This window comes from Myiozetetes cayanensis, unplaced genomic scaffold (assembly GCF_022539395.1).
Source record: "Myiozetetes cayanensis isolate MyiCay16 unplaced genomic scaffold, myiCay2020 scf20-37, whole genome shotgun sequence".
NCBI classification, from domain to species: Eukaryota; Metazoa; Chordata; class Aves; order Passeriformes; family Tyrannidae; genus Myiozetetes; species Myiozetetes cayanensis.
The window spans coordinates 9,113,533-9,128,474 of NW_026087412.1; the positions used below are offsets into that span (position 1 = coordinate 9,113,533).

General features: G+C 38.0%; 2 protein-coding genes across 3 annotated transcripts in view; both read left to right on the top strand.

Annotated features, from left to right (window-relative positions):
• Nucleotides 1-5,596: 5,596 nt before the first annotated feature.
• TNFRSF17 (TNF receptor superfamily member 17) lies at nucleotides 5,597-7,254 on the top strand. Its single transcript, XM_050317369.1, has 3 exons — nucleotides 5,597-5,764; nucleotides 5,907-6,038; nucleotides 6,812-7,254. The coding sequence occupies exons 1-3, from the start codon at nucleotides 5,650-5,652 to the stop codon at nucleotides 7,066-7,068; spliced, it is 504 nt and encodes a 167-aa protein (XP_050173326.1). The 5' UTR covers nucleotides 5,597-5,649; the 3' UTR covers nucleotides 7,069-7,254.
• Nucleotides 7,255-8,463: 1,209 nt separating this feature from the next.
• SNX29 (sorting nexin 29) overlaps nucleotides 8,464-14,942 on the top strand; it is a 96,479-nt gene continuing 90,000 nt past the window's right edge. For both annotated transcript variants that reach the window (XM_050317911.1, XM_050317910.1), the window contains exons 1-2: nucleotides 8,464-8,584; nucleotides 14,114-14,178. In XM_050317911.1, the coding sequence (XP_050173868.1) occupies nucleotides 8,578-8,584; nucleotides 14,114-14,178 (72 nt within the window). In that variant the 5' untranslated portion in view covers nucleotides 8,464-8,577. The remainder of the gene's footprint in view (nucleotides 8,585-14,113; nucleotides 14,179-14,942) is intronic.

Genomic DNA, 14,942 nt, shown 5'->3' on the forward strand with positions numbered 1-14,942 from the left:
TAGCAACAGCAACATCACTCTTTTCAAAGCAGTCGTCTAATTAAAATGTGCTGAACCAAACAGACAAAATGCACATTGTTCTTGATTTTGCCCTGTGTGCAAAAGACATTAAACAATATTTTGTCTAAAAAGAGCATTGTTCTGTGCAGCTTGTAAAAGTTAATGAACATGGTGAATCCTTTAATAGCTTTTCTTTTTCCTTTTCTTTCCTAGCAGTGTGCACCCCATTCCTAGAACAGCTTATCTCCTCCCAGCCACACAGCTGGAGCAGACACTTCACAAAATAGGCATTTATGAAAAGAACCCTTTCAGGAAGTTTCAACGCTTTTTTAGGAGGTGATGGTCTGTAAGAACTGTTGGTCCTTGAAGTGCAGGAGCTTTTGGGGAGAAAAAAATGAGTGGTTTTTTAGTATGTACATTGATCTCACAGATTTTTAGGATTTTTGAGATGAGGTGTTTTTTAAGGGATTTTTTTTGTCTTTGGATTTAGTCTGTAAACAGCTTTAGAGGACTGGAGAGGACTCAGACCAAGCCAGTGCTATAAGATTGTATAAGGCAGTGTAGCTCAGCTGCCTCAGTGAGTGGAAATAAAAGAGCTGTGCCAGCACAAACCCACCAATGTAGAGGCAACTATACAGCCAGAAGAATTCCTTTGTCAGCCCAGCTAGTGCTGTTTGTGCAGGGAATGTAACAGTCCTAGCAGAAACCCCTCTTTCTCTTGCTCAGTGTATGTAATTATGCCAGCAGAATTTCTGAAGTACAGTCAGGCAAAAAGACTGGCACGGGCATGAACAGAGAAACCCCGAGCAGTGCCAGATCAAAACTTGGTTCTTGAAGTTATGTGTGGTAAATAGACCTTAAGTGACTGTTCTGTGACAGATGAATTTCAATCTTTATGTTTAATTATTGACATGATAGTACTACTTGTTTCCATTTTTCCCTTCAGAGTTTTCATTTTATTATTTTGGCTTTGATGCTCACAAAATGAGCTCTTTTCAAAATAAACAGTGAAAGGTAAAATTCTCCTTACCTTTTCCAGGTGACTATTTCCTGTCACATAATACCAATTTCACCAATGTTAGAAATGAGCACTGATAAGGATTTCTGTCAGTCTTGGGTTTCTCCAGATGTTTAAGGAAAACAACAGTCAAATTTGGGTATTCTGTCAAAGCAACATGGAACTGTGGGTGTTCTGCTCACATATAAAGGTTGTAAATCTAGAGTGTGTGTGTGTGTGTGTGTGTGTTTGTGTACAACTCCAAAGTACTACCTCCTGGTCTGTGCTGTCCTGTTTCCTACCTGTTCTCCCTTCACCAGGAAGAATTATTTGATTTCTTGAAATCCTGTTTAGTAGTTTGAACTAGAACTGATAGTATGCTGAAATTATCCTTCCAAACTACAAACAGATGTTTCACTGCTTCCCAATGTAGATCTGAAGTACAGAGAAGAGTTGTCAGTGACTGAGAATCACATTAGGAGAGCAAATAAGTATTTATAAATCATCCCCAGGTGTCACTCCTGAGTCAGACAGAAACATTTTAGGAGCAAATCTGAGAATTGGTTTTCCTTTTCTTTTTTTTTTTTTTTTTCTCGCTGTTGTTTCTTCAATTGACACTTTCCTCCTTAACTTTATTTCCCATTACTCTCAGTAATAATGTCAACTCCAGCAGGCCAGTTTAACCTGTCTGAAATATATTATACTTAGAGGAAATCTTGGGGAGTTTTTGAACTTAAGTTACAGTAATGTAACTGCAAAAATGCCTCCCTGGCAACACCTCGTGGATTTATGGTTAAATGACTGATTATTGTATTTGATAAATCCTTTCCTATTTTGTACAACTCTGCTAATTTCTGTCATCCTTTTGGAGCAAAATCAAATGACAAGGAGAAAGCATTTATTACTCTCAACAGGTAACTACGTGGAAAGCAAAAGCAAGCTCTGTAAATCCCATAACCCAAAAAAAGCTGAAATGTAACTCTGCTGGTAAATAAGGCACATATTTATTATTCCCTAAAAGTAAATATCACTGTAGTAAAACCATCATTCCATCCATCTCATATTTGTGTGTGTGTGTTTGAACAGTCTACAAAGAACCAAACAGTGTTCTGCTTAGGGGATTTAATGTGTATTGTACAAGGTACTGAATAAATTATTAACATAACCACAGTTTCTAAGTAATAATATCCTTATCTTAATATCACTTAATGAATTTATTCTTAATGCTTCTTGGTTTTGTTTCATTTGTTGGCTGAATCCAATATTCTACTTTATAAACAGCTTCTAAATTCAGGTATTACTTCTCTCATAATAAAGCCAGTTGGTATGGTACACTTCTCCCAACAAAGTGCTTAAAGTTTTGGTTTTTTTTTTAAATAATGTTAACTTCCTTCTATCAAAATTACTCAAAACTGAAGATTGCACAAGAATCTTGCTAAGGCAGAAAATGTACTCCTTACTCCTGCTCACAGATTTGGAAATACTGTGTGTTTTAGATGTGTGGCAAGATCTGTCAGTGGGAACTATTGCTTGTGATGATCTGGTGGTTATATGTCTGTTTTCACACTCTTGGGAAGTAGGACTTTTGAATTTTAGGACGTGCAGAGAACAAAGGCAACAGCCTGTGACAACTGTAATTCCTCACCGCTTTTCTAACCATATTTTGCCCCTATTTTGTCATTCCTTACTTCAGTGGAACTGTAAAGAGCAAAGGAGGAGAGGCTGTGACTTGTAGTGGTTGTTTATATGAATGGCACATTAAAGACCCTTTACTCTCATTGCTCCCCAGTTTCCTATGTGAGAAAAATGTATAATCAAGGGTTTGTGTTTTGGGAATTAGTTTATCCCTAAAGGCTGTAAGCTCTGGGAAAAAGTAATGCAACTGTAGGAGGAAAATTATTGCTATAAGAAACAGCATCATTCTCCAGAGCTCTGATGAAATGAGCTGTATTTAGCCTTTTAACTGGGGGGAAGTTTCCTAGAGTTCAATTGAAAATATGAGACTTCCTTGTATTTACTTCTTGTCTTACGATAAATATGTTTGAACTCTAACTAGCCATGTAGGAAAACTCTTTCTGGCCAGCTGAGAGTGCAAGCGTATCTGCCACAATATCTTATGGTCCCATACATTTGATATCATATAATTAGACACAAATTAATTTCTACTGTACTTTCGAGTTTGACAAGACTTTTCAAATGAAGTCAATGGTGCATTAGTTCACCAAATGTACTTCTGTGGTGGACTTAGTTTCACATCCCCACTAGGTAATCAGCTGTTTCTTTTTTTCTGTTTTGTTTCTGGCCTTTTTTTCCAGGCCCTAGGAAGTAAAACTCCAGGACCTGCCTGGATTAAGGAATTAAAGCTGCTTGCCATGTGGTCAGGTAAGCCCCAAAGCCTTCCTGGTGCTTCAGAGTACAGAGAGAAGAGCAGGACTATCCCTTTCACTACCACCAAGACATTTAATCAGCTTAGCTCTCTATAATCTAACCACATCTTTGGTGACCTCCAGACCAGTTTTACTAACTAGACATGAATCACTTCTGTGCCAAAATGGTCTGATTTAGAATATATCTCACTACATTTGGGTGACAAAATATTTTAGGAATCATTATGTTAACACTCCTGCATATCATGCAGCAGATGGACTAAAGTTCAATGACCGGATGCTGTTTTGGAGAGAGGCATTTTGTGTAGACAAGAAAAGTTCTTGCCAGCAAGAGAAAAACAGATGCGCTTCTTCTGCACCAGGAAAACAGAGGAAAGAATTTAATAGCAAAAAGAAAAGTAGTTGTGAAGAGTCTAACAACACTACCTGTGATAGGAGTTATAGCATGAAGTTACTTTCACTGATAATGTTGTCTCACAAATAATGTCAAGTCTTACAGTCCTCTCTTTCATATTTTTCCCACAAGTCTTATATTCGGGTTACACCTACTGGGAAGCACCAACAGATCATCTTCAAAATGTTCCACATAATAGCACTGAGTTTATTATATGTTTCCTTTTTTTTTTTTTTGGTCACACCTAAACTGGATTTTGTCAATTCCTGTTTCTCCACCAGTCTTGAGCAGGCAGAAAAGCCTGCAATAGAAAGCCTTCAGCTGTGCACCTGGCCCATAGAAACAAGTGCAGAAGACACAACAAACATTTCCATCTGCTAGAGACAAGAATACAGATTTGTTAGACTGTTCCACTCCAAACAGTTCGTGTATTCCCACATGGTTTATTTTGTGGGAAAATAAGTCTCATACATAGTAATGTGGAATGAAATCACAGTTTCTTATACAGTGTTTTTCTTTTCTCTTTCTGTAGTCAAAAAAGGCAATTAACTTAAATATGGCAAAGAGAAATTTAATTATAAATAAGCCTGTAATTCTGATCTAGCTACGTCACTGATACTGGATAGAGGCAGTTATTGCTACTTGCTAGATATTATTTGTAACATTGTATTTAAAATAAATTCTAGTAGATTAAGCCATCAAGATACAATTTAGCTGTGTAAACTGTTTTCATTGTGGCAGTTTGCTGTCAAAGCTTGTTCTTTTTCCTGTGAGAAGACCAAATACATTTTCAGAAATGTTACATTCACTGTGTATACATCTACCTGGCTGAGAAGGACGTGTCGTATACACCTATTTTTCCATGCTGGTTACTGCAGTTATAGCACAGTGACAGTTCTATGTTTTGGAAACAATAAGAGCAAAATGCAAATAATGTTTTGAATAAAAATTGTAAAATATTGATAAAGCTCTTCTTTCATGATTCGAATGTAATGTTATTAAATGTCTCATATAACCATGGTTATAAGCAAAAAAAATAGCTAAACCCCAAAAAATGAACCTAGCAAATAAGCCACTCAAACGCTAATAGACTAGATAAATGAGGCTAATTTGGAGGTGAGGAGCAATATCCCAACAATCAGATCTCTAGATTTTGTCACTCCATTATACCTGAAGGTCTTAGAAGTATTTCATACAACACAATTACGAAGTACTTGTTGAACTTGTAATTTAACAGTATCTCTTTTAAAATTAGAACCCCATTCATTTACAAGAAGCAATTCTTTCCTCAGCTGTGTGTTCCAAACATTGTTCCCTGTCCATCCAGGGAAACAGGTACCATGGAAGTTGTCTGAAGCTGCGGAGTGAGTCAGCGGCAAACCCAGGAACTGAACTGCTCATGTCTCCTGCCTCTGTTTTTTTCCATCTTCTGTTCTTTGGACTGGGACAAAAAGTAAGCATTGCATATTATAAGAAAACATGATTACTGCAGCCCATCACCACAAAGTTTTAGAGACAAGAACAATTATTATGAGCTCCTGTTTGGAGATCTTTCTTAGGGTTTGTAATGTTTAGCACCTGTCCAAGAAATGCCTTCTATAAATAAGCATTTTCTGTTTCAGACAAAATTGGTGCAGCTGCTCAGTTTTTCTACAATTGTGAATTGCCAAAAAAGGAACAGTAATTCCTTGGGGACCTCAGAGTTAAATCCTTTGTATGTAACGTGATACTATGCAGTGGGGCTGTGATGGAAGTCCATTATTGCTGCCTGCTCTTGGAGTTGCTCAAACTGAGAACTGAGAAGTCCTTTGTAGATGATCCTCACTCTTTTACAACTTCTGTGGCTTTGTAGTTCCATAATTACTGCCCTGATGGCACCCTGCCCCAAAAATGAATACTTTGATCATTTGCTGCTCTCTTGTACGCCTTGTCATCTCCGATGTTCCAGTTCGCCACCGCCTTCGTGTGAGAACTCCTGTGAGCAGCGTAAGTGCTTTGCTGGAAGTCCTGTGGCTGTGCTGGGCAGTCCTGGGTTGTATTTGACACTGAGCTTTTATGTGCTGGACATGTTTACTGTACATTAGTTCTTGTTAATGATTAATTTAACGCATCTCTTTTATTTCATAAGGTACCGATTCGAGTGGAATTCTTTGGATTTGTTTGGGCTTGGGAGTAATTTTAATGCTCACTCTGTTCACCTTAGTGGTCTTGTTCAAAAGGAAGCGCCTCAAGCAATTAAAAGAAAAACTGGAAAACACAGGTGAATAAATAAGATTATTTATAAATAATTGGAGATCACTGTACCTTTTAGCTACTCTTACCATGTACAAATTTTGCATATCATTTATATTCCAGATTGGGATGACTTACTTTGTTGGATTGTTTTGTATTCCTCAAATAGTCTCCATGAAGTTATCAAAGTTATTAGGCAATAAAATATCCGGATGGTGACTTGCAAAAGCAGGAATCTCTCTTTGTTGGTTCCAGATCCTGCCAGGATTGTATGGTTGTATATTTATACCTGGTTTACTTACTGGTGTTTGAGAAATCATTTATGAACCCTTAATAGCAAAAAATCTTTTTAAGGGCTCTTCTCATTGAATGCAAAAGGAATTCTACACAGGTAGAGGATACACATTCAATACCAGCTTTTCATCTTATAATAATTTAAATAATTTTGTTTAGTATTGCAGTGTATGAGAAGTCTATGTGGTATTTTTTTTGTGACATTTAATTTAAAAAATTTAATCTATTTTTACATTTTACAAATACTATATTTGTGAGTTTTCACACAATAAATAATAACTTATTAGAAAATATATGTTTGATTACTTCAGTGCTTGAAGAATAGCAGTTATATTTTCACAGAACAAAAGATCATCATATATAACTACATCTTAAAACTTTCACTATATCTTAAAACTTTCACTAAGGCTAGAACATAGCTGGAACATAATGAAATTTGGATCTTTAATAACTGTATGTTTGGTATAGCATGATGTATCTTCTAAATTAACTTCTGTATATTTACAGACTCCTCTGTGGAGCTGAATAATATTCTCAAGGCTAATACTGACAGCAGTGTGAATACAGAAGAAATTAGACACACACTTCAAAGTGAAACATTAATGTATTCAGTGGAAGAATGCACTTGCAGTGACTGTGGCTTGGTGAAACCTCAGATTGGCTGTGAAACTTCATTTCCATTACCAGCTACTGAAGAGCGAGCGACTGTTCTAGTTACCACAAAATCTTTCGATTATTGCAACTATGTTCTGGGTGTTGGATGACTATGAGAGTAGTATATTTTTACTGTGTAATAATAGATGAGTTATTCCAGTACAGTGATTAATCTTAATACTTGCAGTCAGTGGAGGAGGTAGTACATTGTCCTTATAGATCTTCCACTGAGCTTTCATTAATGTTGTCATATTGTTTCTAATGCTAGTGTTTCTCTAGTCAAGTATTTCTACAAACTAGTTACTGGAAATTTTAATTTTTGAAAGCCCTTACATAGGACAGCTTTTTCTGCCCATAAAGATTGTATCTAAATACAAACCCATCAATAAACAAGTGTGCAAATATATGCTTTATGTTAAACTCAGATCTTGTGCCAAAAATTACTTGATGGGACACAAGGAATGTTCCAAAAGGCAGAAATGAAGACCCACAATATATCCTCAGGGTTGTAAAGAATAACTTCAAATAGCCCCTATGGTACTTACCTTTATCATATTTACAAAGATTGGTGATTACCAAGAGTCATGCTAGGCTGTGTGGCCTAATATTAGGAATATACTTCTGTCCCCTTGTCTTCCAAACGTTAAAGTTATTTTCCTAATATTAGGCCAGTTTTATTCCTGGAAAACTGCAACAACAACAGAAAAAAATGCCAACCCAACAATTTTCTTTATTCCTAGCTAAATTTATATTTCAGTTTCTTGCACAAACGACAAATTAAAATATTTTAGGACCAGTAAATTATCGCACAAAACCTATGAACGATACCGTTAGAGCAGCTTTAGGAGGCTGACACAAAGCTTGGGCTGGTTGGGATTTTGCTACATAGGTCTGGGCACACAGAGCCAAAACCTCTGAAACAGGCCTAGATAGAGAGCTGTTAAATTTATTTTGGACTTTTTAATTCCTGAAAGCTCTTACACAGGACAGCTTTTTCTACCTTCAGAGATTAGACACACACTTCAAAGGGAAACATTAACACGCCCAGTGGAAGAAGGTGCTTGCTGTGACCGTGGCTTGGTAAAAAACCTCAGACTGGCTGTGAAACTCCATTTCCATCACCAGCTACTGAAGGATGAGCAAGTGTTCTAGTTATGCCACAAAATCTGTTCTTTTGATTATTGCCACTGCCTGTTGGACCATATATTATTATATTTTATTTTCTGTTCCACAGTTTTTATACCTTTTTTATTTTATTTTTTTTTTTATAATGACCGTTTCCGAGCTTTCACCTTGCACAGCACCCGTGCCAGCACAGGACAGTTTATCTCCCCTTCTCTCCCCCATCCTCTGCCCGGTGTCTCCCACAGAGTGGCTCAGCCCGGGCGGGCGGGGCTGCTGTGGGGTGGCGGTGGGGGTCGGCGAAGGGCTCCGGGCCGGGGGACACCGTGAGGGCCCCGGGGACACCCTGAGGGCCCCCGGGCTGGCCGCGGTCCCCACACGCCGGGCCGTGTTTACCTTCCGGGGCGCGGGCGGGTTCCGGGGCGGGCGGTCGCTGCCGGCCCGGCCGTGGCTGAGCGGAGAGCGGCGGCCCCGGCGGACGGAGCCCCGCGGGCACCATGAGCGGTGAGTGGGGCGGGCCGGGCCCGCCGCCCCCGGGGGAGGGCTCAGCCCGGGGTCCCGGCCAGGCGTGGCCCTGCCCCGGTCCCCCCTCCCCCGGTCTCCCCGTTCTGAGGCACCGAGCGCTTCGGTGTCTCATCACCACACCCCGCTCCTCGTTCCGGCTCCCCACAAGTCCCCCCGAAGTGGTGTTTTAGCCTCGTTTTAACCCCTAAGTGCTGTCCTTGAGCGTGGCTTTACTGGCTCCACAGCACGAGTGATGCTGGACTCGGTGTTGCCTCAACTGTGCAAAATCACGGGAGATATTCCCGAGGAAATACGTGACCAAAAGGAATGGGGATAATAAAAATTAACAGTGTGAACCCAGAATCAAGCAGTCGGTGGCAGAGGTGAGAGAAGCATGACTATGACCGGTGGAGAGAGTGGTGCCTTCTGGTGTTTGGGGTGTGCTGTGCGTGTCTCCAGCTCAGTCCGGCAAGGATGTGTCGGGTCTGGATGTGGGAATTTCTGCCCTCCGTGTTCGTGGGAAGCGGTGTGTATGTGGGGTGTGTGTGTGCTAAATCCCAAGGGGTTTGAGGTGTTTGTCAGAGGAAATTCTTAAAAGCTTTGCCTGAGAACTGTGACCTGTAAACTGCAGGACTGGAGCAAGTAGAGCCACTTGAATGGGTCAGCATGAAGAATTGGGATGGAGAAAGAAATTTTAATAGGTTTTTCCTATAAATGTAAAGGATAAGTGGTAGTTACTTAATATGTATTCAAGCACACTGGCAAGGGTTTGTTTGGGTCTTCTTAAGAAGGGAGGTGCTTTAGTAAATACGTGTATGACTGTCCTAATACAACTTCAGTAATGGAAGTTGCAGTCAAAAGTCTACACCTGAAAGTGAGGTTGCTTGTTTATCCTCCACCCTGAGTTAATATGTGGTGAGATTTGTTGCCTGTAAGGCTGTAAGAAAATCCCAAAGAGTTAACTGGAGGAACTAAATGCTACATTGCAGTAATTTCTGAAAATGGAATAAAGAATAAAACTGCTTCAGTTGTATTTTTCTGTTTTGTTCTCAACTTTGTGGCAAGAAGAAAACAGGAGGGTTTTTTTATGGAAGAAATGAGGCAACAAAAGAGATTATTTTTTGGAAACCTGTTAATTAGCCTTGTGAAAAATGCAAGTAACAGGGAAATCTTTCAGACCATGGGAAAAGAAAGTTTCTCAAATGTTTCAGATCTTGACGCAGTATAGATTAAATCCTGATTATGAAATTTGTGAGAGTCATCATTTTCACATGGAAAACCCCAGCTCTTCAGTCATGAATTTAGGCTGGGACTGCCCTTGTGCAAATTTGTGCAAATCAGAGCCTAAATCTTCCTGGGAGACTCATCTTTGGAAGCTCTGTTTGGATTCTGTGACCCAAAAGGCAAAGTAGCACCTCTTGTGGCCTAAAGCTTCATCGTGTAACTATTTTTAATACCTTTAATTTTTTTTTCAAGACAATGAAGAGGTACAGGTTTATGGGGAGAAAACATTTAATTACTTAAAACAGAATAATGCCTAAGGTGACATTAACACCAGTACTGCAATTATATGGTGACCTACCCAAGCGCAGCCCCTGCCAAGACTTCTATGACTCTGCCAACAGTTTTGATTAGACAGCAAGATAACAAAAAACTCCTCTAATGTTGCACTTTGCCAAACATTACTGTTATACAATACTGTACAGAATTTTTCCAGAATGACACAAATGAAGCAGTTCAGAACAAAGAAATATCTATCATTGTCATGCTTGTTTCGGATAAAGGAGGTAGCTAATGTTAACATCAGTTTTAACCATGTCCTTTTTTTAGTGGTTGTAACAGCACTGTCTGCACTTATTTCCTTGGGCAGTTTTAGCCCTTTGGAAAGTAAGAGAGCTGTTCTTAAAATAGAGATAGAAGAACCTCTTTTCCTAATGGCTATAATTAAGTTTAATGTTTATTTTTTTAGCTACAGTGCATTTCTAGTGGATGTGAAGGTAACTTCCTGTTTATTTAGGCATTACTTAAATATTACTAATGCTACTTATTAATTGCATACTCATTTTATTGTACAAGTGCTGAATAGGCTAAACTTTAAAGGGAAGTGACACAAGGAAACTAGATTTCTGTGCTGGTCAAGAATTAGGAGTGTTGTTATTTGTTTACCAACAGTTTCAGAAAACTTAAAAGTAGCATTTAAATTAAGTCTGTGTTTGTTTTATCTTAAACTTGTACCCTCAGAACCTGTACTAGAGCAAGCAAAAGGAATTGCAGTCTGAAATTTTGCATGCAAGACTTAAAAGCAAGTAGTGTTTAAGGGCAAGCTGAGACTTATTTTTTTAACTTATATGCTGCATGTGGTGCTTCAGCTATAAAGATTGGATGAAAATCCTGCTTTCCTTTACTCACGTGTCAGTTCTCTGCTGCTGTGGGTGTGGATGTTTGTGTCAAGGTATGGACAGAAGTTTGTTTCAAAAATAGGAAAGATGACCTTGAACAGCAGAAAATGAGGAGGGTCACAGAGGCAGGTGCAGCACCTGAGCCTATTTTAAACCCTTCCTGAGTAGATTTTGGTAGGAGGAGTCTCTTCGAGTTTCGTAGCTTTTGCAACCTTATGCTTGTGTTTTCACAATTATTTTTAGACTCATGTAGGAACTTCCTTTCTTATTGCAATAGTCCAAATACAGCCTTTTTTCTGAGTAATGTTGTTTTTGTGCATTCTCTGTTTTGTATTTGTGTGCGTGTTACTGCAGTTTTTACCACTGTTCTGAATCAGGAGCAGGGTATTTTGGTCAGTTTGGAATACACTTAGTCTTTAAATCAGCTGGAGTTAATCACACTTAATTGCTGCTCTTGTCTGAAAATAACGCTTTTTTTGTTTCTTCAAGACTTAGTTTAGAAAATGAAGACGTAAAAGAGTAAAATCTTAGAGTTAGTACAGATTTATTTTTACCTTCCACCTGAAACAAAAACATTGCTAAATAGTACTACATTTTCCAGGCTTATTACAAAGAAAAATATAACCTGTGTTCGAAAAAACACAACTTAATCTTTCAGTTTAAGAAAATAATGTTAGACTTTGTAAATAGTCTTTTCTTCTATCTGCAGAATTTCTGTTAAGCACAGCAGTAGAAGAATTTAAGATGTGCATTGAAGAGAAACCTTGGCCATACCTCAGTATAGACTTTATAGCCCTGTTCATGGTGGAGTTGATCTGAAATGCTTGTGAAATTATTGGATGTAATCACGAGTCGTCACGATTGTTGTTAGTGCAAATTTGTAACTAAGATAAAGACAAAATGCACATTGCATTCAGTCTGTGTAGATTTAGGGCTGTTTAATATCACAGGCTTTAGTGGTTTAGAACATCAATTAATATAGTGAACAACTGTAGGTTTTCTGTATTTATACATTTTTTATATTGCTCACAGTTTGGAATCTGGTTGCAAACCATTTCTGTGTTACCAAATAGATACAAAGGGTCCAAAGAAATATGAACTTAAAAACTAACATATGTTGCATTTGGAAGTCAAACTTAGCCCACATACATATTTTATTTTTAAAGATGTTTTTCAGGTCATGAAATTATTAATTACATGCATTTGTTCTGCTGTAGTCTCAAGAAAAGTTGTGTTATGCCTGTTCTTGCAGGTTTATGGGTAGCATAAGATGTAAAAGTAATGAGTTTTGAAGGAAATCTATAGGTTTGTGTATATTCGATGTCACTGCACATGAGGGGTTGTACTAACAGTTGGGATTGTTTTCCATATTTTACAATTCTGTGATTTATTGTAAGGCACACAGATGCAGAGATACGTGTGCATCTCCATCTCTGGCAATGTGTGTGTGCTAAAAACACTGAATATAGTTTAACAAATTATAATCTCTGAAGGAGCACAAGGTGGAATGGTGAGGTTTATATGAATTTACCTTTATCTCTGCAGTGGCATAACTGGCATGGTTGTTATAAAGTTAAAACCTGGTTGGGATGGGGTTTGTTCTGGAGTCCTTTGCTGGCTCTGAACTTTGTTTGTGTGCACTGGAGTGCTTGACTAACAGACCCGAACCTCACACATCACATGCCTGCCCACTTTGAGTCACAGTTCAAAACTGGAAGTATAACTTCTTGAAAACACACTGCAATCAGCTAAATCAGCATTATGGAGCTTAGTTACTGAGCAGCTAAGTTTGCATGTTTGTTCTGTTTTCTTTCTTCTGGCACATAGTGGGGGTTTTCTTCTCCTAATCCCATATTTAATGAATATACGTGGACTATGAGTTAGATGAATGTATTTATAGGCAAATTAATGTGAATATATATCCAGACACTATATTAATACTATATATTAATATATTATATGAGTATATATATTTAAACAAAGATAGAACCATTTCAGTAGGACAAATTCTGTCCTGTCCTGGTTTAGGAGCAAACTGTTCTGAATGGCATTGTGAAGACAGGAAATTCTGGGATTTAGACCTCGCAGTGTCAGATGGCAAGAGGAAGAGACACATATCTTTGATGTCATCTCTCTGTACTAGAGGGCTTATTGTGTGGTGTTTGATTTTCAGTGTCTGGAGGAACTTGCTCATGCAGAGTTTTGATAATTGGCTTTCAGTCTATACATACATTGATTGCTTGTTCTTTGAGAGGAAAAGGATAATAATGACTCTAATCCCAGAGAGTTCACAGAGGTTTCTGATAGATATTTTGAACTTAAGCTCAGCAGAAAAAAATTATAGAGGTAATATAGGTTAATTAAAGAATAAATTTTACATATATTCACAGGACTTTATAAAGGATATTCCAACAAGCAAAGTATTATGCTATTTGTTGATGAAATGCTTGAGAAGTTAAAGATTGTCTTGCATAGTTGCTTGTATAGTAAGAAACTAGATTTTAGAAGTGTAATCAGAAAGAACTCTGCTGGTAGCTAAATTTTAAGGGATTTATTGTAACAGTTACAATGTTCACTTGGCTTAAAACTCCTTCTGCAGTGAGTTTGTTTGACAGTAAGAAGATATTCCTGCAGTGTCTTTCTCATTTTCCTTTCTTTTTCTTGTGCTACTAAGCTGGTAGCTGTCCCAGTATGAGTGAACATCTGTGTGGTTGTGTGAGCTCCATCATGCACCCAATCCAACCCACCAAAAAAACCCAAAACCTTAAACTAGTTTAGTTTTAGGCTTGCAGTGTGGCCCCAGAGGTGATGGGTTGTGCTGAGAAGCTCGGGGTAAATAAGACTCATATCATGAAACCAAAATCTTATTCAAATAAGACTCCAGATGATGTTTGAAACAATATTCCTGTTATAGCAGCATATTGTGTATATGTGTAACGGCATTTATAGAAAGGCTACTGAAAACCTCCAAACAGGGTTTATACTGTGCCATTTTATTTAGAGAAAATGCATTAGTTAATTTAATGGAATAATTGGCATGGGCAGAAAGTGTTCAGGGCCCTTGTGTTGGCCCAAACATATTTTAAAAAGCCTATTTATTTTAAAATGATACAATTTTGCTGAATTTCAGGTTCACAGAACAATGACACTAAAAGACAGTTTCTTCTAGAACGGCTGCTGGATGCAGTTAAACAGGTGAGAAATCCAGTACACATTTCTGGAGTATCCTTACTCACTGTTGTCAGAATTGGCAGGAACTGTCTTTGCTCTTTTCCCTCTCTTTAACAAGGAGGAGGAATAAGAAGAAAAGGAGACAGAGAAGAAATCTTGGCTTTCACGTAGTACTAGAGATTTTTTTTTCTGCTGACAAACAACTATTGTGGAGTATTTGTTTAAAATTCTTGTTCTTGACAGATTATACTTGTAATATATATACTTTAAGTGTATATAATACTATAGAATATATGCTGTGAATATATGTATTTGTAATACTGATAAGACTGAACTAAAATGCAGTGCACTCTAAAGGCTAACTTGGTGAACATTTTAGAGTAAAAGCTTTTTTCTTTGCTCTAGTTTTTTAGTCAATGGTTAAAATACATGTAAAGATATGATTGATTTATTTATGTCTGTATTTTGCATCAACATGAAGTTCAGCAAGTAGAATTTCATACACTGGATTCAATTTAGGAGAGCTTGTGAGGGAAAAGAATGCCTCAGGAGTAACCCAATGATATGTTTTATAAAGAACAATTCTTCTGTAATTGTAGTACTGGGCTGAATAGGAGCAACGTTTAGTTTTGTGGGTGTACATTTAAAACCCAAAAGTAGTAATTTCCACTCAATTTTCAATTTACTGAAGGACCTGCAGGTGTGTTGCTCTGACTAGCAAGGATATATTTGATCTGCAAGATAGCCCATTAGTGGCACATGATGCTGAAGGGCACTTTTTGGTTGCA